Below are 23861 nucleotides of genomic sequence, written 5' to 3'. Positions count from 1 at the left end.
ATGGGGACAAAGATCGTACTTTTTGGAGAAATGTCCTCTGGTCTGATGAAACAAAAATAGAACTGTTTGGCCATAATGACCATCGTTATGTTTGGAGGAAAAAGGGGGAGGCTTGCAAGCCGAAGAACACCATCCCAACTGTGAAGCACAGGGGTAGCAGCAACATGTTGTGGAGGTGCTTTGCTGCAGGAGGGACTGGTGCACTTCACAAAATAGATGGCATCATGAGGCAGGGAAATTATGTGGATATATTGAAGCAATATCTCAAGACATCAGTCAGGAAGTTAAAGCTTGGTCGCAAAAGGGTCTTCCAAATGATCAATGACCCCAAGTATACTTCCAGTTGTGGCAAAATGTCTTAAGGACAACAAAGTCAAGGTATTGGAGTGGCCAGCACAAAGCTCTGACCTCAATCCTATAGAAAATGTGTGGGCAGAACTGAAAAAGCGTGTGCGAGCAAGGAGGCCTACAAACCTGACTCGGTTACACCTGCTATATCAGGAGGAATGGGCCAAAATTCACCCAACTTATTGTGGGAAGCTCGTGGAAGGCTACCCGAAATGTTTGACCCAAGTTAAACAATTTAAAGGCAATGCTACCAAATACTAATTGAGTGTATGTAAACTTACGACCCACTGGGAATGTGATGAAAGAAATAAAAGCTGAAATAAATAATTCTCTCTACTATTATTCTGACATTTCACATTCTTAAAATAAAGTGGTGATCCTAACTGACCTAAAACAGGGAATTTTCACTAAGATTAAATGTCAGGAATTGTGAAAAACAGAGTTTAAATGTATTTGGCTAAGGTGTATGTAAACTTCTGACTTCAACTGTATATACTACTACCTCTTATAGAACAGCCTGGAGACAATAATATGTACATTGTTACAGTGCCTTGCGAAAGTATTCGCCCCCCTTGAACTTTGCGACCTTTTTCCACATTTCAGGCTTCAAACATAAAGATATAAAACTGTATTTTTTTGTGAAGAATCAAGTGGGACACAATCATGAAGTGGAACGACATTTATTGGATATTTCAAACTTTTTTAACAAATCAAAAACTGAAAAATTGGGCGTGCAAAATTATTCAGCCCCTTTACTTTCAGTGCAGCAAACTCTCTCCAGAAGTTCAGTGAGGATCTCTGAATGATCCAATGTTGACCTAAATGACTAATGATGATAAATACAATCCACCTGTGTGTAATCAAGTCTCCGTATAAATGCACCTGCACTGTGATAGTCTCAGAGGTCCGTTAAAAGCGCAGAGAGCATCATGAAGAACAAGGAACACACCAGGCAGGTCCGAGATACTGTTGTGAAGAAGTTTAAAGCCGGATTTGGATACAAAAAGATTTCCCAAGCTTTAAACATCCCAAGGAGCACTGTGCAAGCGATAATATTGAAATGGAAGGAGTATCAGACCACTGCAAATCTACCAAGACCTGGCCGTCCCTCTAAACTTTCAGCTCATACAAGGAGAAGACTGATCAGAGATGCAGCCAAGAGGCCCATGATCACTCTGGATGAACTGCAGAGATCTACAGCTGAGGTGGGAGACTCTGTCCATAGGACAACAATCAGTCATATATTGCACAAATCTGGCCTTTATGGAAGAGTGGCAAGAAGAAAGCCATTTCTTTAAGATATCCATAAAAAGTGTTGTTTAAAGTTTGCCACAAGCCACCTGGGAGACACACCAAACGTGGAAGAAGGTGCTCTGGTCAGATGAAACCAAAATTGAACTTTTTGGCAACAATGCAAGACGTTATGTTTGGCGTAAAAGCAACACAGCTGAACACACCATCCCCACTGTCAAACATGGTGGTGGCAGCATCATGGTTTGGGCCTGCTTTTCTTCAGCAGGGACAGGGAAGATGGTTAAAATTGATGGGAAGATGGATGGAGCCAAATACAGGACCATTCTGGAAGAAAACCTGATGGAGTCTGCAAAAGACCTGAGACTGGGACGGAGATTTGTCTTCCAACAAGACAATGATCCAAAACATAAAGCAAAATCTACAATGGAATGGGGAAAAAATGTCAGTCTCTCGATGTGCAAAACTGATAGAGACATACCCCAAGCGACTTACAGCTGTAATCGCAGCAAAAGGTGGCGCTACAAAGTATTAACTTAAGGGGGCTGAATAATTTTGCACGCCCAATTCTTCAGTTTTTTATTTGTTAAAAAAGTTTGAAATATCCAATAAATGTCGTTCCACTTCATGATTGTGTACCACTTGTTGTTTATTCTTCACAAAAAAATACAGTTTTATATCTTTATGTTTGAAGCCTGAAATGTGGCAAAAGGTCGCAAAGTTCAAGGGGGCCGAATACTTTCGCAAGGCACTGTATATATATTTACTACCCCCTATGAGGTACTATATATATATATATAATGTTTGTATTATTGTCTCCAGACTGTATATGAGGTAGTATATATACATATAATGTATGTATATGAGGTAGTATATATATATATAATGTATATATTATCATCACCAGGCTGTTCTATATGAGGTAGTATATATATATATAATGTATGTATATGAGGTAATATATATATATATAATGTATATATTATCATCACCAGGCTGTTCTATATGAGGTAGTATATATATATATAATGTATGTATATGAGGTAGTATATATAATGTATTATCGTCTCCAGGCTGTTCTATAGGATGTAGTAGTAGTGTATATATATATATATAATGTATATATTATCGTCTCCAGGCTGTTCTATAGGATGTAGTAGTAGTGTATATATATATATATAATGTATATATTATTGTCGCCAGGCTGTTCTATAGGAGGTAGTATATATATATATAATGTATGTATATGAGGTAGTATATATATATATATATATAATGTATATATTATCGTCTCCAGGCTGTTCTATATGAGGTAGTATATATATATATAATGTATGTATATGAGGTAGTATATATATATATAATGTATATATTATCATCACCAGGCTGTTCTATATGAGGTAGTATATATAATGTATTATCGTCTCCAGGCTGTTCTATAGGAGAGACAGCTAAGAAGCTGGGGATCATGTGGGGTCAACAGACTCCAACCCAGAAACAGCCGTTTGAAGAGAAGGCTCTCCGACTGAGGGAGAAATACGACAAGGTACACTACGTTACTACGGTAACAAACACGCACACAGATACAGGACTTTAACACGGCTTCACATTAGCTTATTTAGCCACTTGTCCTTTGGAGTAGTAGGACATATATTTTGCTTGTCCAAAATCTCCGTAACACCATTTTTACACGATGAAAGGAACCACTTAAAAAAAATTGCATTAGTATCTTTTTACCGTAGAAAATCAGATATACGGTGAATTCAGGAAGTATTCAGACCCCTTGACTTATTCCACATTTTGTAACAGCCTTATTCTAAATGGATTAAATAGTTTTCCCCCCTCATCAATCTACACACTATAATGACAAAGCAAAAAAATTGTTTTTTTTAGACATTATTGCATTTTTTTATTGGAGAAAACGTCACATTTACATAAGTATTCAGACCTTTTACTCAGTACTTTGTTGAAGCACCTTCGGCAGCGATTACAGCCTCTAGTCTTCTTGGGTTTGATGCTACCAGCTTGGCACACCTGGATGGGGAGCGGCGCTGCTCAGCTATTTTCAGGTCTCTCCAGAGATGTTCGATCAGGTTCAAGTCCGGGCTCTGGCTGCGCCACTCAAGGGCATTCAGAGACTTGAGACATTCAGGAGCCACTCCTGTGTTTTCTTGTCTGTGTGCTTAGGGTCGTTGTCCTGTTGGAAGGTGAACCTTCGCCCCAGTCTTTCTTTTTGTCATTATGGGGTATTGTGTGTAGATTGATGATGACATCATTATGGGGCACCTGTTAGAGTCTGACAGACAGCTGTACCCCATCATAACACCTGTTAGAGACTGACAGACAGCTGTACCCCATCATAACACCTGTTAGAGACTGACAGACAGCTGTACCCCACCATAACACCTGTTAGAGACTGACAGACAGCTGTACCCCATCATAACACCTGTTAGAGACTGACTGACAGCTGTACCCCATCATAACACCTGTTAGAGACTGACAGCTGTACCCCATCATAACACCTGTTAGAGACTGACAGCTGTACCCCATCATAACACCTGTTAGAGACTGACAGACAGCTGTACCCCATCATAACACCTGTTAGAGACTGACAGCTGTACCCCATCATAACACCTGTTAGAGACTGACTGACAGCTGTACCCCATCATAACACCTGTTAGAGACTGACAGCTGTACCCCATCATAACACCTGTTAGAGACTGACAGCTGTACCCCATCATAACACCTGTTAGAGACTGACAGCTGTACCCCATCATAACACCTGTTAGAGACTGACTGACAGCTGTACCCCCATCATAACACCTGTTAGAGTCTGACAGACAGCTGTACCCCATCATAACACCTGTTAGAGACTGACAGACAGCTGTACCCCATCATAACACCTGTTAGAGACTGACAGCTGTACCCCATCATAACACCTGTTAGAGACTGACAGCTGTACCCCATCATAACACCTGTTAGAGACTGACAGACAGCTGTACCCCATCATAACACCTGTTAGAGACTGACAGCTGTACCCCATCATAACACCTGTTAGAGACTGACAGACAGCTGTACCCCATCATAACACCTGTTAGAGACTGACAGACAGCTGTACCCCACCATAACACCTGTTAGAGACTGACAGACAGCTGTACCCCATCATAACACCTGTTAGAGTCTGACAGACAGCTGTACCCCATCATAACACCTGTTAGAGTCTGACAGACAGCTGTACCCCATCATAACACCTGTTAGAGACTGACTGACAGCTGTACCCCATCATAACACCTGTTAGAGACTGACAGCTGTACCCCATCATAACACCTGTTAGAGACTGACAGCTGTACCCCATCATAACACCTGTTAGAGACTGACAGACAGCTGTACCCCATCATAACACCTGTTAGAGACTGACAGACAGCTGTACCCCATCATAACACCTGTTAGAGACTGACAGACAGCTGTACCCCATCATAACACCTGTTAGAGACTGACAGCTGTACCCCATCATAACACCTGTTAGAGACTGACTGACAGCTGTACCCCATCATAACACCTGTTAGAGGCTGACAGACAGCTGTACCCCATCATAACACCTGTTAGAGACTGACAGCTGTACCCCATCATAACACCTGTTAGAGACTGACAGCTGTACCCCATCATAACACCTGTTAGAGACTGACAGCTGTACCCCCATCATAACACCTGTTAGAGTCTGACAGACAGCTGTACCCCATCATAACACCTGTTAGAGACTGACAGACAGCTGTACCCCATCATAACACCTGTTAGAGTCTGACAGACAGCTGTACCCCCATCATAACACCTGTTAGAGACTGACAGACAGCTGTACCCCATCATAACACCTGTTAGAGACTGACAGACAGCTGTACCCCATCATAACACCTGTTAGAGTCTGACAGACAGCTGTACCCCATCATAACACCTGTTAGAGACTGACTGACAGCTGTACCCCATCATAACACCTGTTAGAGTCTGACAGACAGCTGTACCCCATCATAACACCTGTTAGAGACTGACAGACAGCTGTACCCCATCATAACACCTGTTAGAGACTGACATCTGTACCCCATCATAGCACCTGTTAGAGACTGACAGACAGCTGTACCCCATCATAACACCTGTTAGAGACTGACAGCTGTACCCCATCATAGCACCTGTTAGAGACTGACTGACAGCTGTACCCCATCATAACACCTGTTAGAGACTGACAGCTGTACCCCATCATAACACCTGTTAGAGACTGACAGACAGCTGTACCCCATCATAACACCTGTTAGAGACTGACAGACAGCTGTACCCCATCATAACACCTGTTAGAGACTGACTGACAGCTGTACCCCATCATAACACCTGTTAGAGACTGACAGACAGCTGTACCCCATCATAACACCTGTTAGAGGCTGACAGACAGCTGTACCCCATCATAACACCTGTTAGAGACTGACAGCTGTACCCCATCATAACACCTGTTAGAGACTGACAGCTGTACCCCATCATAACACCTGTTAGAGACTGACAGCTGTACCCCCATCATAACACCTGTTAGAGTCTGACAGCTGTACCCCATCATAACACCTGTTAGAGACTGACAGACAGCTGTACCCCATCATAACACCTGTTAGAGTCTGACAGACAGCTGTACCCCATCATAACACCTGTTAGAGACTGACTGACAGCTGTACCCCATCATAACACCTGTTAGAGTCTGACAGACAGCTGTACCCCATCATAACACCTGTTAGAGTCTGACAGACAGCTGTACCCCATCATAACACCTGTTAGAGACTGACTGACAGCTGTACCCCATCATAACACCTGTTAGAGACTGACAGCTGTACCCCATCATAACACCTGTTAGAGACTGACAGACAGCTGTACCCCATCATAACACCTGTTAGAGACTGACAGCTGTACCCCATCATAACACCTGTTAGAGACTGACTGACAGCTGTACCCCATCATAACACCTGTTAGAGACTGACAGCTGTACCCCATCATAGCACCTGTTAGAGACTGACTGACAGCTGTACCCCATCATAACACCTGTTAGAGACTGACAGCTGTACCCCATCATAACACCTGTTAGAGACTGACAGACAGCTGTACCCCATCATAACACCTGTTAGAGACTGACAGACAGCTGTACCCCATCATAACACCTGTTAGAGACTGACTGACAGCTGTACCCCATCATAACACCTGTTAGAGACTGACAGACAGCTGTACCCCATCATAACACCTGTTAGAGGCTGACAGACAGCTGTACCCCATCATAACACCTGTTAGAGACTGACAGCTGTACCCCATCATAACACCTGTTAGAGACTGACAGCTGTACCCCATCATAACACCTGTTAGAGACTGACAGCTGTACCCCCATCATAACACCTGTTAGAGTCTGACAGCTGTACCCCCATCATAACACCTGTTAGAGTCTGACAGACAGCTGTACCCCATCATAACACCTGTTAGAGTCTGACAGACAGCTGTACCCCATCATAACACCTGTTAGAGACTGACAGACAGCTGTACCCCATCATAACACCTGTTAGAGACTGACAGCTGTACCCCCATCATAACACCTGTTAGAGTCTGACAGACAGCTGTACCCCATCATAACACCTGTTAGAGACTGACAGCTGTACCCCCATCATAACACCTGTTAGAGACTGACTGACAGCTGTACCCCATCATAACACCTGTTAGAGTCTGACAGACAGCTGTACCCCATCATAACACCTGTTAGAGACTGACAGACAGCTGTACCCCATCATAACACCTGTTAGAGACTGACAGACAGCTGTACCCCATCATAACACCTGTTAGAGACTGACAGCTGTACCCCATCATAACACCTGTTAGAGACTGACTGACAGCTGTACCCCATCATAACACCTGTTAGAGACTGACAGCTGTACCCCATCATAACACCTGTTAGAGACTGCCAGACAGCTGTACCCCATCATAACACCTGTTAGAGACTGACAGCTGTACCCCCATCATAACACCTGTTAGAGTCTGACAGACAGCTGTACCCCATCATAACACCTGTTAGAGACTGACAGACAGCTGTACCCCATCATAACACCTGTTAGAGACTGACAGACAGCTGTACCCCATCATAACACCTGTTAGAGACTGACAGACAGCTGTACCCCATCATAACACCTGTTAGAGACTGACAGCTGTACCCCATCATAACACCTGTTAGAGACTGACAGACAGCTGTACCCCATCATAACACCTGTTAGAGACTGACAGCTGTACCCCATCATAACACCTGTTAGAGACTGACAGACAGCTGTACCCCATCATAACACCTGTTAGAGACTGACAGACAGCTGTACCCCATCATAACACCTGTTAGAGACTGACTGACAGCTGTACCCCATCATAACACCTGTTAGAGACTGACAGACAGCTGTACCCCATCATAACACCTGTTAGAGACTGACAGACAGCTGTACCCCATCATAACACCTGTTAGAGACTGACAGCTGTACCCCATCATAACACCTGTTAGAGACTGACAGCTGTACCCCATCATAACACCTGTTAGAGACTGACAGCTGTACCCCATCATAACACCTGTTAGAGACTGACAGCTGTACCCCATCATAACACCTGTTAGAGACTGACAGACAGCTGTACCCCATCATAACACCTGTTAAAGACTGACAGCTGTACCCCATCATAACACCTGTTAGAGACTGACTGACAGCTGTACCCCATCATAACACCTGTTAGAGACTGACTGACAGCTGTACCCCATCATAACACCTGTTAGAGACTGACAGACAGCTGTACCCCATCATAACACCTGTTAGAGACTGACAGACAGCTGTACCCCATCATAACACCTGTTAGAGACTGACAGCTGTACCCCATCATAACACCTGTTAGAGACTGACAGCTGTACCCCATCATAACACCTGTTAGAGACTGACAGACAGCTGTACCCCATCATAACACCTGTTAGAGACTGACAGCTGTACCCCATCATAACACCTGTTAGAGACTGACAGACAGCTGTACCCCATCATAACACCTGTTAGAGACTGACAGACAGCTGTACCCCACCATAACACCTGTTAGAGACTGACAGACAGCTGTACCCCATCATAACACCTGTTAGAGACTGACTGACAGCTGTACCCCATCATAACACCTGTTAGAGACTGACAGCTGTACCCCATCATAACACCTGTTAGAGACTGCCAGACAGCTGTACCCCATCATAACACCTGTTAGAGACTGACAGCTGTACCCCCATCATAACACCTGTTAGAGTCTGACAGACAGCTGTACCCCATCATAACACCTGTTAGAGACTGACAGACAGCTGTACCCCATCATAACACCTGTTAGAGACTGACAGACAGCTGTACCCCATCATAACACCTGTTAGAGACTGACAGACAGCTGTACCCCATCATAACACCTGTTAGAGACTGACAGACAGCTGTACCCCATCATAACACCTGTTAGAGACTGACAGACAGCTGTACCCCATCATAACACCTGTTAGAGTCTGACAGACAGCTGTACCCCATCATAACACCTGTTAGAGTCTGACAGACAGCTGTACCCCATCATAACACCTGTTAGAGACTGACAGCTGTACCCCCATCATAACACCTGTTAGAGTCTGACAGACAGCTGTACCCCATCATAACACCTGTTAGAGACTGACAGCTGTACCCCCATCATAACACCTGTTAGAGACTGACTGACAGCTGTACCCCATCATAACACCTGTTAGAGACTGACAGACAGCTGTACCCCATCATAACACCTGTTAGAGACTGACAGACAGCTGTACCCCATCATAACACCTGTTAGAGACTGACAGCTGTACCCCATCATAACACCTGTTAGAGACTGACTGACAGCTGTACCCCATCATAACACCTGTTAGAGACTGACAGCTGTACCCCATCATAACACCTGTTAGAGACTGCCAGACAGCTGTACCCCATCATAACACCTGTTAGAGACTGACAGCTGTACCCCCATCATAACACCTGTTAGAGTCTGACAGACAGCTGTACCCCATCATAACACCTGTTAGAGACTGACAGACAGCTGTACCCCATCATAACACCTGTTAGAGACTGACAGACAGCTGTACCCCATCATAACACCTGTTAGAGACTGACAGACAGCTGTACCCCATCATAACACCTGTTAGAGACTGACTGACAGCTGTACCCCATCATAACACCTGTTAGAGACTGACAGCTGTACCCCATCATAACACCTGTTAGAGACTGACAGACAGCTGTACCCCATCATAACACCTGTTAGAGACTGACAGCTGTACCCCATCATAACACCTGTTAGAGACTGACTGACAGCTGTACCCCATCATAACACCTGTTAGAGACTGACAGACAGCTGTACCCCATCATAACACCTGTTAGAGGCTGACAGACAGCTGTACCCCATCATAACACCTGTTAGAGACTGACAGCTGTACCCCATCATAACACCTGTTAGAGACTGACAGCTGTACCCCATCATAACACCTGTTAGAGACTGACAGCTGTACCCCCATCATAACACCTGTTAGAGTCTGACAGCTGTACCCCATCATAACACCTGTTAGAGACTGACAGACAGCTGTACCCCATCATAACACCTGTTAGAGTCTGACAGACAGCTGTACCCCATCATAACACCTGTTAGAGTCTGACAGACAGCTGTACCCCATCATAACACCTGTTAGAGACTGACAGACAGCTGTACCCCATCATAACACCTGTTAGAGACTGACAGCTGTACCCCATCATAACACCTGTTAGAGACTGACAGACAGCTGTACCCCATCATAACACCTGTTAGAGACTGACAGACAGCTGTACCCCATCATAACACCTGTTAGAGACTGACTGACAGCTGTACCCCATCATAACACCTGTTAGAGACTGACAGACAGCTGTACCCCATCATAACACCTGTTAGAGACTGACAGACAGCTGTACCCCATCATAACACCTGTTAGAGACTGACAGACAGCTGTACCCCATCATAACACCTGTTAGAGACTGACAGCTGTACCCCATCATAACACCTGTTAGAGACTGACAGCTGTACCCCATCATAACACCTGTTAGAGACTGACAGCTGTACCCCATCATAACACCTGTTAGAGACTGACAGCTGTACCCCATCATAACACCTGTTAGAGACTGACAGACAGCTGTACCCCATCATAACACCTGTTAAAGACTGACAGCTGTACCCCATCATAACACCTGTTAGAGACTGACTGACAGCTGTACCCCATCATAACACCTGTTAGAGACTGACTGACAGCTGTACCCCATCATAACACCTGTTAGAGACTGACAGACAGCTGTACCCCATCATAACACCTGTTAGAGACTGACAGACAGCTGTACCCCATCATAACACCTGTTAGAGACTGACAGCTGTACCCCATCATAACACCTGTTAGAGACTGACAGCTGTACCCCATCATAACACCTGTTAGAGACTGACAGACAGCTGTACCCCATCATAACACCTGTTAGAGACTGACAGCTGTACCCCATCATAACACCTGTTAGAGACTGACAGACAGCTGTACCCCATCATAACACCTGTTAGAGACTGACAGACAGCTGTACCCCACCATAACACCTGTTAGAGACTGACAGACAGCTGTACCCCATCATAACACCTGTTAGAGACTGACTGACAGCTGTACCCCATCATAACACCTGTTAGAGACTGACAGCTGTACCCCATCATAACACCTGTTAGAGACTGCCAGACAGCTGTACCCCATCATAACACCTGTTAGAGACTGACAGCTGTACCCCCATCATAACACCTGTTAGAGTCTGACAGACAGCTGTACCCCATCATAACACCTGTTAGAGACTGACAGACAGCTGTACCCCATCATAACACCTGTTAGAGACTGACAGACAGCTGTACCCCATCATAACACCTGTTAGAGACTGACAGACAGCTGTACCCCATCATAACACCTGTTAGAGACTGACAGACAGCTGTACCCCATCATAACACCTGTTAGAGACTGACAGACAGCTGTACCCCATCATAACACCTGTTAGAGTCTGACAGACAGCTGTACCCCATCATAACACCTGTTAGAGTCTGACAGACAGCTGTACCCCATCATAACACCTGTTAGAGACTGACAGCTGTACCCCCATCATAACACCTGTTAGAGTCTGACAGACAGCTGTACCCCATCATAACACCTGTTAGAGACTGACAGCTGTACCCCCATCATAACACCTGTTAGAGACTGACTGACAGCTGTACCCCATCATAACACCTGTTAGAGACTGACAGACAGCTGTACCCCATCATAACACCTGTTAGAGACTGACAGACAGCTGTACCCCATCATAACACCTGTTAGAGACTGACAGCTGTACCCCATCATAACACCTGTTAGAGACTGACTGACAGCTGTACCCCATCATAACACCTGTTAGAGACTGACAGCTGTACCCCATCATAACACCTGTTAGAGACTGCCAGACAGCTGTACCCCATCATAACACCTGTTAGAGACTGACAGCTGTACCCCCATCATAACACCTGTTAGAGTCTGACAGACAGCTGTACCCCATCATAACACCTGTTAGAGACTGACAGACAGCTGTACCCCATCATAACACCTGTTAGAGACTGACAGACAGCTGTACCCCATCATAACACCTGTTAGAGACTGACAGACAGCTGTACCCCATCATAACACCTGTTAGAGACTGACTGACAGCTGTACCCCATCATAACACCTGTTAGAGACTGACAGCTGTACCCCATCATAACACCTGTTAGAGACTGACAGACAGCTGTACCCCATCATAACACCTGTTAGAGACTGACAGACAGCTGTACCCCATCATAACACCTGTTAGAGACTGACTGACAGCTGTACCCCATCATAACACCTGTTAGAGACTGACAGACAGCTGTACCCCATCATAACACCTGTTAGAGGCTGACAGACAGCTGTACCCCATCATAACACCTGTTAGAGACTGACAGCTGTACCCCATCATAACACCTGTTAGAGACTGACAGCTGTACCCCATCATAACACCTGTTAGAGACTGACAGCTGTACCCCCATCATAACACCTGTTAGAGTCTGACAGCTGTACCCCATCATAACACCTGTTAGAGACTGACAGACAGCTGTACCCCATCATAACACCTGTTAGAGTCTGACAGACAGCTGTACCCCATCATAACACCTGTTAGAGTCTGACAGACAGCTGTACCCCATCATAACACCTGTTAGAGACTGACAGACAGCTGTACCCCATCATAACACCTGTTAGAGACTGACAGCTGTACCCCCATCATAACACCTGTTAGAGTCTGACAGACAGCTGTACCCCATCATAACACCTGTTAGAGACTGACAGCTGTACCCCCATCATAACACCTGTTAGAGACTGACTGACAGCTGTACCCCATCATAACACCTGTTAGAGTCTGACAGACAGCTGTACCCCATCATAACACCTGTTAGAGACTGACAGACAGCTGTACCCCATCATAACACCTGTTAGAGACTGACAGACAGCTGTACCCCATCATAACACCTGTTAGAGACTGACAGCTGTACCCCATCATAACACCTGTTAGAGACTGACTGACAGCTGTACCCCATCATAACACCTGTTAGAGACTGACAGCTGTACCCCATCATAACACCTGTTAGAGACTGCCAGACAGCTGTACCCCATCATAACACCTGTTAGAGACTGACAGCTGTACCCCCATCATAACACCTGTTAGAGTCTGACAGACAGCTGTACCCCATCATAACACCTGTTAGAGACTGACAGACAGCTGTACCCCATCATAACACCTGTTAGAGACTGACAGACAGCTGTACCCCATCATAACACCTGTTAGAGACTGACAGACAGCTGTACCCCATCATAACACCTGTTAGAGACTGACAGCTGTACCCCATCATAACACCTGTTAGAGACTGACAGACAGCTGTACCCCATCATAACACCTGTTAGAGACTGACAGCTGTACCCCATCATAACACCTGTTAGAGACTGACAGACAGCTGTACCCCATCATAACACCTGTTAGAGACTGACAGACAGCTGTACCCCATCATAACACCTGTTAGAGACTGACTGACAGCTGTACCCCATCATAACACCTGTTAGAGACTGACAGACAGCTGTACCCCATCATAACACCTGTTAGAGACTGACAGACAGCTGTACCCCATCATAACACCTGTTAGAGACTGACAGACAGCTGTACCCCATCATAACACCTGTTAGAGACTGACAGCTGTACCCCATCATAACACCTGTTAGAGACTGACAGCTGTACCCCATCATAACACCTGTTAGAGACTGACAGCTGTACCCCATCATAACACCTGTTAGAGACTGACAGCTGTACCCCATCATAACACCTGTTAGAGACTGACAGACAGCTGTACCCCATCATAACACCTGTTAAAGACTGACAGACAGCTGTACCCCATCATAACACCTGTTAGAGACTGACAGCTGTACCCCATCATAACACCTGTTAGAGACTGACAGCTGTACCCCATCATAACACCTGTTAGAGACTGACAGACAGCTGTACCCCATCATAACACCTGTTAGAGACTGACAGACAGCTGTACCCCATCATAACACCTGTTAGAGACTGACTGACAGCTGTACCCCATCATAACACCTGTTAGAGACTGACAGACAGCTGTACCCCATCATAACACCTGTTAGAGACTGACAGACAGCTGTACCCCATCATAACACCTGTTAGAGACTGACAGACAGCTGTACCCCATCATAACACCTGTTAGAGACTGACAGCTGTACCCCATCATAACACCTGTTAGAGACTGACAGCTGTACCCCATCATAACACCTGTTAGAGACTGACAGCTGTACCCCATCATAACACCTGTTAGAGACTGACAGCTGTACCCCATCATAACACCTGTTAGAGACTGACAGACAGCTGTACCCCATCATAACACCTGTTAAAGACTGACAGCTGTACCCCATCATAACACCTGTTAGAGACTGACTGACAGCTGTACCCCATCATAACACCTGTTAGAGACTGACTGACAGCTGTACCCCATCATAACACCTGTTAGAGACTGACAGACAGCTGTACCCCATCATAACACCTGTTAGAGACTGACAGACAGCTGTACCCCATCATAACACCTGTTAGAGACTGACAGCTGTACCCCATCATAACACCTGTTAGAGACTGACAGCTGTACCCCATCATAACACCTGTTAGAGACTGACAGACAGCTGTACCCCATCATAACACCTGTTAGAGACTGACAGCTGTACCCCATCATAACACCTGTTAGAGACTGACAGACAGCTGTACCCCATCATAACACCTGTTAGAGACTGACAGACAGCTGTACCCCACCATAACACCTGTTAGAGACTGACAGACAGCTGTACCCCATCATAACACCTGTTAGAGACTGACTGACAGCTGTACCCCATCATAACACCTGTTAGAGACTGACAGCTGTACCCCATCATAACACCTGTTAGAGACTGCCAGACAGCTGTACCCCATCATAACACCTGTTAGAGACTGACAGCTGTACCCCCATCATAACACCTGTTAGAGTCTGACAGACAGCTGTACCCCATCATAACACCTGTTAGAGACTGACAGACAGCTGTACCCCATCATAACACCTGTTAGAGACTGACAGACAGCTGTACCCCATCATAACACCTGTTAGAGACTGACAGACAGCTGTACCCCATCATAACACCTGTTAGAGACTGACAGACAGCTGTACCCCATCATAACACCTGTTAGAGACTGACAGACAGCTGTACCCCATCATAACACCTGTTAGAGTCTGACAGACAGCTGTACCCCATCATAACACCTGTTAGAGTCTGACAGACAGCTGTACCCCATCATAACACCTGTTAGAGACTGACAGCTGTACCCCCATCATAACACCTGTTAGAGTCTGACAGACAGCTGTACCCCATCATAACACCTGTTAGAGACTGACAGCTGTACCCCCATCATAACACCTGTTAGAGACTGACTGACAGCTGTACCCCATCATAACACCTGTTAGAGACTGACAGACAGCTGTACCCCATCATAACACCTGTTAGAGACTGACAGACAGCTGTACCCCATCATAACACCTGTTAGAGACTGACAGCTGTACCCCATCATAACACCTGTTAGAGACTGACTGACAGCTGTACCCCATCATAACACCTGTTAGAGACTGACAGCTGTACCCCCATCATAACACCTGTTAGAGTCTGACAGACAGCTGTACCCCATCATAACACCTGTTAGAGACTGACAGACAGCTGTACCCCATCATAACACCTGTTAGAGACTGACAGACAGCTGTACCCCATCATAACACCTGTTAGAGACTGACTGACAGCTGTACCCCATCATAACACCTGTTAGAGACTGACAGCTGTACCCCATCATAACACCTGTTAGAGACTGACAGACAGCTGTACCCCATCATAACACCTGTTAGAGACTGACAGACAGCTGTACCCCATCATAACACCTGTTAGAGACTGACTGACAGCTGTACCCCATCATAACACCTGTTAGAGACTGACAGACAGCTGTACCCCATCATAACACCTGTTAGAGGCTGACAGACAGCTGTACCCCATCATAACACCTGTTAGAGACTGACAGCTGTACCCCATCATAACACCTGTTAGAGACTGACAGCTGTACCCCATCATAACACCTGTTAGAGACTGACAGCTGTACCCCCATCATAACACCTGTTAGAGTCTGACAGCTGTACCCCATCATAACACCTGTTAGAGACTGACAGACAGCTGTACCCCATCATAACACCTGTTAGAGTCTGACAGACAGCTGTACCCCATCATAACACCTGTTAGAGACTGACAGACAGCTGTACCCCATCATAACACCTGTTAGAGACTGACAGCTGTACCCCCATCATAACACCTGTTAGAGTCTGACAGACAGCTGTACCCCATCATAACACCTGTTAGAGACTGACAGCTGTACCCCCATCATAACACCTGTTAGAGACTGACTGACAGCTGTACCCCATCATAACACCTGTTAGAGTCTGACAGACAGCTGTACCCCATCATAACACCTGTTAGAGACTGACAGACAGCTGTACCCCATCATAACACCTGTTAGAGACTGACAGACAGCTGTACCCCATCATAACACCTGTTAGAGACTGACAGCTGTACCCCATCATAACACCTGTTAGAGACTGACTGACAGCTGTACCCCATCATAACACCTGTTAGAGACTGACAGCTGTACCCCATCATAACACCTGTTAGAGACTGCCAGACAGCTGTACCCCATCATAACACCTGTTAGAGACTGACAGCTGTACCCCCATCATAACACCTGTTAGAGTCTGACAGACAGCTGTACCCCATCATAACACCTGTTAGAGACTGACAGACAGCTGTACCCCATCATAACACCTGTTAGAGACTGACAGACAGCTGTACCCCATCATAACACCTGTTAGAGACTGACAGACAGCTGTACCCCATCATAACACCTGTTAGAGACTGACAGCTGTACCCCATCATAACACCTGTTAGAGACTGACAGACAGCTGTACCCCATCATAACACCTGTTAGAGACTGACAGCTGTACCCCATCATAACACCTGTTAGAGACTGACAGACAGCTGTACCCCATCATAACACCTGTTAGAGACTGACTGACAGCTGTACCCCATCATAACACCTGTTAGAGACTGACAGACAGCTGTACCCCATCATAACACTTGTTAGAGACTGACAGACAGCTGTACCCCATCATAACACCTGTTAGAGACTGACAGACAGCTGTACCCCATCATAACACCTGTTAGAGACTGACAGCTGTACCCCATCATAACACCTGTTAGAGACTGACAGCTGTACCCCATCATAACACCTGTTAGAGACTGACAGCTGTACCCCATCATAACACCTGTTAGAGACTGACAGCTGTACCCCATCATAACACCTGTTAGAGACTGACAGACAGCTGTACCCCATCATAACACCTGTTAAAGACTGACAGCTGTACCCCATCATAACACCTGTTAGAGACTGACTGACAGCTGTACCCCATCATAACACCTGTTAGAGACTGACTGACAGCTGTACCCCATCATAACACCTGTTAGAGACTGACAGACAGCTGTACCCCATCATAACACCTGTTAGAGACTGACAGACAGCTGTACCCCATCATAACACCTGTTAGAGACTGACAGCTGTACCCCATCATAACACCTGTTAGAGACTGACAGCTGTACCCCATCATAACACCTGTTAGAGACTGACAGACAGCTGTACCCCATCATAACACCTGTTAGAGACTGACAGCTGTACCCCATCATAACACCTGTTAGAGACTGACAGACAGCTGTACCCCATCATAACACCTGTTAGAGACTGACAGACAGCTGTACCCCACCATAACACCTGTTAGAGACTGACAGACAGCTGTACCCCATCATAACACCTGTTAGAGACTGACTGACAGCTGTACCCCATCATAACACCTGTTAGAGACTGACAGCTGTACCCCATCATAACACCTGTTAGAGACTGCCAGACAGCTGTACCCCATCATAACACCTGTTAGAGACTGACAGCTGTACCCCCATCATAACACCTGTTAGAGACTGACAGACAGCTGTACCCCATCATAACACCTGTTAGAGACTGACAGACAGCTGTACCCCATCATAACACCTGTTAGAGACTGACAGACAGCTGTACCCCATCATAACACCTGTTAGAGACTGACAGACAGCTGTACCCCATCATAACACCTGTTAGAGACTGACAGACAGCTGTACCCCATCATAACACCTGTTAGAGTCTGACAGACAGCTGTACCCCATCATAACACCTGTTAGAGTCTGACAGACAGCTGTACCCCATCATAACACCTGTTAGAGACTGACAGCTGTACCCCCATCATAACACCTGTTAGAGTCTGACAGACAGCTGTACCCCATCATAACACCTGTTAGAGACTGACAGCTGTACCCCCATCATAACACCTGTTAGAGACTGACTGACAGCTGTACCCCATCATAACACCTGTTAGAGTCTGACAGACAGCTGTACCCCATCATAACACCTGTTAGAGACTGACAGACAGCTGTACCCCATCATAACACCTGTTAGAGACTGACAGACAGCTGTACCCCATCATAACACCTGTTAGAGACTGACAGCTGTACCCCATCATAACACCTGTTAGAGACTGACTGACAGCTGTACCCCATCATAACACCTGTTAGAGACTGACAGCTGTACCCCATCATAACACCTGTTAGAGACTGCCAGACAGCTGTACCCCATCATAACACCTGTTAGAGACTGACAGCTGTACCCCCATCATAACACCTGTTAGAGTCTGACAGACAGCTGTACCCCATCATAACACCTGTTAGAGACTGACAGACAGCTGTACCCCATCATAACACCTGTTAGAGACTGACAGACAGCTGTACCCCATCATAACACCTGTTAGAGACTGACAGACAGCTGTACCCCATCATAACACCTGTTAGAGACTGACAGCTGTACCCCATCATAACACCTGTTAGAGACTGACAGACAGCTGTACCCCATCATAACACCTGTTAGAGACTGACAGCTGTACCCCATCATAACACCTGTTAGAGACTGACAGACAGCTGTACCCCATCATAACACCTGTTAGAGACTGACAGACAGCTGTACCCCATCATAACACCTGTTAGAGACTGACTGACAGCTGTACCCCATCATAACACCTGTTAGAGACTGACAGACAGCTGTACCCCATCATAACACCTGTTAGAGACTGACAGACAGCTGTACCCCATCATAACACCTGTTAGAGACTGACAGACAGCTGTACCCCATCATAACACCTGTTAGAGACTGACAGCTGTACCCCATCATAACACCTGTTAGAGACTGACAGCTGTACCCCATCATAACACCTGTTAGAGACTGACAGCTGTACCCCATCATAACACCTGTTAGAGACTGACAGCTGTACCCCATCATAACACCTGTTAGAGACTGACAGACAGCTGTACCCCATCATAACACCTGTTAAAGACTGACAGCTGTACCCCATCATAACACCTGTTAGAGACTGACAGCTGTACCCCATCATAACACCTGTTAGAGACTGACTGACAGCTGCACCCCATCATAACACCTGTTAGAGACTGACAGACAGCTGTACCCCATCATAACACCTGTTAAGAGACTGACAGACAGCTGTACCCCATCATAACACCTGTTAGACTGACTGACAGCTGTACCCCATCATAACACCTGTTAGAGACTGACAGACAGCTGTACCCCATCATAACACCTGTTAGAGACTGACAGACAGCTGTACCCCATCATAACACCTGTTAGAGACTGACAGCTGTACCCCATCATAACACCTGTTAGAGACTGACAGCTGTACCCCATCATAACACCTGTTAGAGACTGACAGCTGTACCCCATCATAACACCTGTTAGAGACTGACAGCTGTACCCCATCATAACACCTGTTAGAGACTGACAGCTGTACCCCATCATAACACCTGTTAGAGACTGACAGACAGCTGTACCCCATCATAACACCTGTTAAAGACTGACAGCTGTACCCCATCATAACACCTGTTAGAGACTGACTGACAGCTGTACCCCATCATAACACCTGTTAGAGACTGACTGACAGCTGTACCCCATCATAACACCTGTTAGAGACTGACAGACAGCTGTACCCCATCATAACACCTGTTAGAGACTGACTGACAGCTGTACCCCATCATAACACCTGTTAGAGACTGACAGCTGTACCCCATCATAACACCTGTTAGAGACTGACAGCTGTACCCCATCATAACACCTGTTAGAGACTGACAGACAGCTGTACCCCATCATAACACCTGTTAGAGACTGACAGCTGTACCCCATCATAACACCTGTTAGAGACTGACAGACAGCTGTACCCCATCATAACACCTGTTAGAGACTGACAGCTGTACCCCATCATAACACCTGTTAGAGACTGACAGCTGTACCCCATCATAACACCTGTTAGAGACTGACAGACAGCTGTACCCCATCATAACACCTGTTAGAGACTGACAGCTGTACCCCATCATAACACCTGTTAGAGACTGACTGACAGCTGTACCCCATCATAACACCTGTTAGAGACTGACAGACAGCTGTACCCCATCATAACAGCTGTTAGAGACTGACAGCTGTACCCCATCATAACACCTGTTAGAGACTGACAGACAGCTGTACCCCATCATAACACCTGTTAGAGACTGACTGACAGCTGTACCCCATCATAACACCTGTTAGAGACTGACAGCTGCATACCGCTCCAGCTGTATAACACCATCTCTCTGTCTGTAGGATATGGCTGCATACCGCTCCAGCTGTATAACACCATCTCTCTGTCTGTAGGATATGGCTGCATACCGCTCCAGCTGTATAACACCATCTCTCTGTCTGTAGGATATGGCTGCATACCGCTCCAGCTGTATAACACCATCTCTCTGTCTGTAGGATATGGCTGCATACCGCTCCAGCTGTATAACACCATCTCTCTGTCTGTAGGATATGGCTGCATACCGCTCCAGCTGTATAACACCATCTCTCTGTCTGTAGGATATGGCTGCATACCGCTCCAGCTGTATAACACCATCTCTCTGTCTGTAGGATATGGCTGCATACCGCTCCAGCTGTATAACACCATCTCTCTGTCTGTAGGATATGGCTGCATACCGCTCCAGCTGTATAACACCATCTCTCTGTCTGTAGGATATGGCTGCATACCGCTCCAGCTGTATAACACCATCTCTCTGTCTGTAGGATATGGCTGCATACCGCTCCAGCTGTATAACACCATCTCTCTGTCTGTAGGATATGGCTGCATACCGCTCCAGCTGTATAACACCATCTCTCTGTCTGTAGGATATGGCTGCATACCGCTCCAGCCGTATAACACCATCTCTCTGTCTGTAGGATATGGCTGCATACCGCTCCAGCTGTATAACACCATCTCTCTGTCTGTAGGATATGGCTGCATACCGCTCCAGCTGTATAACACCATCTCTCTGTCTGTAGGATATGGCTGCATACCGCTCCAGCTGTATAACACCATCTCTCTGTCTGTAGGATATGGCTGCATACCGCTCCGGTGCGAACGTGAAGCGGGTGCCGATGCGACCCGGTCCCGGTGGCTCGTCCAATATGATGCCCCACGCCATGGCCGGTGGCGACGATGATGATGACGACGACCTGGAGGACGATGATGACGAGGATGACGATGATGATGAGTAAAGTGTTAGCGTAGTGTTCGTGCCTGTTGGATTGGTGCGTTCGATTTAGCGCTCGCCTAGTGGGCGGAGTTTGCGCATTTTGAGACCATTCCATTGGTCCTAAAGTGGAAACTCCGCCCTCCCCAGGGTCGCGGCGAGGTAAAACGAACAAACCCAGTTCCACCGGAATCCTAACGGGCCAGAGGAGGAATCTGATTGGCTGAAAGTTATGTGTGCCTGTCAGTGACCCTGCAGGGTTGAGGGCTGACCAGAGGTCAAAGGTTAGTTAGGTCAGGAGTTAGTTAGAGCTGGACTGGACCAGACACGACCTAAAGGAGACTCATAATATCACCGTGTAACTGAATAGTCGTCATCGCAAACATCTGTAACCCTGGAAACAGTTGCTGTGGGCCAACATGTCCAATAGCAGACCTCTGTTGGGGTTGGATAAGAGCTGAATGTTGTGGGTGTCTTCATTCGGTGTTGCTGTTTGTAGAAGTTTGTTGGTGTTCCCAGGGTTGTGTGTGGTCCTAGTGGTGTTCAGGCTCTACAATATTATCACGTGTCGTAACAGAGCTGTGTGACGCTACAGACTCTTTTAAAATATACACTTTATTTTTTGGTTTTTAATTTTCTTTTTTAATGGAAAAATGTGTCCTGAAACAATATGTAGAAATTGACTTTTATAATAAAAAAAACTATGATTCTGAAAATGTTTTTTTGTGTTTTATCTAATCCTGTTCCAACACTGATGCAAATACAGTGCCTTGCGAAAGTATTCGGCCCCCTTGAACTTTGCGACCTTTTGCCACATTTCAGGCTTCAAACATAAAGATATAAAACTGTATTTTTTTGTGAAGAATCAACAACAAGTGGGACACAATCATGAAGTGGAAAACAAATCTCCGTCCCAGTCTCAGGTCTTTTGCAGACTCCATCAGGTTTTCTTCCAGAATGGTCCTGTATTTGGCTCCATCCATCTTCCCATCAATTTTATCCACCTTCCCTAATATTTATTGGATATTTCAAACTTTTTAACAAATCAAAAACTGAAAAATTAGGAGTGCAAAATGATTCAGCCCCCTTAAGTTAATACTTTGTAGCTCCACCTTTTGCTGCGATTACAGCTGTAAGTCGCTTGGGGTATGTCTCTATCAGTTTTGCACATCGAGAGACTGACATTTTTTCCCATTCCTCCTTGCAAAACAGCTCGAGCTCAGTGAGGTTGGATGGAGAGCATTTGTGAACAGCAGTTTTCAGTTCTTCCCACAGATTCTCGATTGGATTCAGGTCTGGACTTTGACTTGGCCATTCTAACACCTGGATATGTTTATTTTTGAACCATTCCATTGTAGATTTTGCTTTATGTTTTGGATCATTGTCTTGTTGGAAGACAACTCTCCGTCCCAGTCTCAGGTCTTTTGCAGACTCCATCAGGTTTTCTTCCAGAATGGTCCTGTATTTGGCTCCATCCATCTTCCCATCAATTTTAACCATCTTCCCTGTCCCTGCTGAAGAAAAGCAGGCCCAAACCATGATGCTGCCACCACCACCATGTTTGACAGTGGGGATGGTGTGTTCAGGGTGATGAACTGTGTTGCTTTTACGCCAAACATAACGTCTTGCATTGTTGCCAAAAAGTTCAATTTTGGTTTCATCTGACCAGAGCACCTTCTTCCACATGTTTGGTGTGTCTCCCAGGTGGCTTGTGGCAAACTTTAAACAGCACTTTTTATGGATATCTTTAAGAAATGGCTTTCTTCTTGCCACTCTTCCATAAAGGCCAGATTTGTGCAATATACGACTGATTGTTGTCCTATGGACAGAGGCTCCCACCTCAGCTGTAGATCTCTGCAGTTCATCCAGAGTG

At 45.9% G+C, this 23861-nt stretch overlaps 1 protein-coding gene across 3 annotated transcripts in view; it reads left to right on the top strand.

Moving 5' to 3' along the window:
• LOC149980712 (high mobility group protein B2-like) overlaps positions 1 to 22704 on the top strand; it is a 32764-nt gene extending 10060 nt beyond the window's left edge. Inside the window, exons 5-6 of one of the 3 annotated variants that reach the window (XM_090183309.1) lie at positions 3030 to 3145; positions 21849 to 22704. In XM_090183309.1, coding sequence (XP_090039435.1) covers positions 3030 to 3145; positions 21849 to 22013 — 281 coding nt within the window. In that variant the 3' untranslated portion in view covers positions 22014 to 22704. Of the gene's footprint in view, positions 1 to 2672; positions 2732 to 3029; positions 3146 to 21083; positions 21150 to 21848 lie in introns of those variants that run through there. The other 2 variants (XM_090183310.1, XM_090183311.1) reach the window with 2 other exon arrangements.
• Positions 22705 to 23861: the final 1157 nt, after the last annotated feature.

Source organism: Oncorhynchus mykiss, chromosome 9, assembly GCF_057628025.1.
Source record: "Oncorhynchus mykiss isolate SJ-2025 chromosome 9, ASM5762802v1, whole genome shotgun sequence".
Lineage (NCBI taxonomy): Eukaryota > Metazoa > Chordata > Actinopteri > Salmoniformes > Salmonidae > Oncorhynchus > Oncorhynchus mykiss.
Note: the sequence above shows the minus strand (reverse complement) of the source record. Positions and strands in the feature narration are given on the sequence as shown.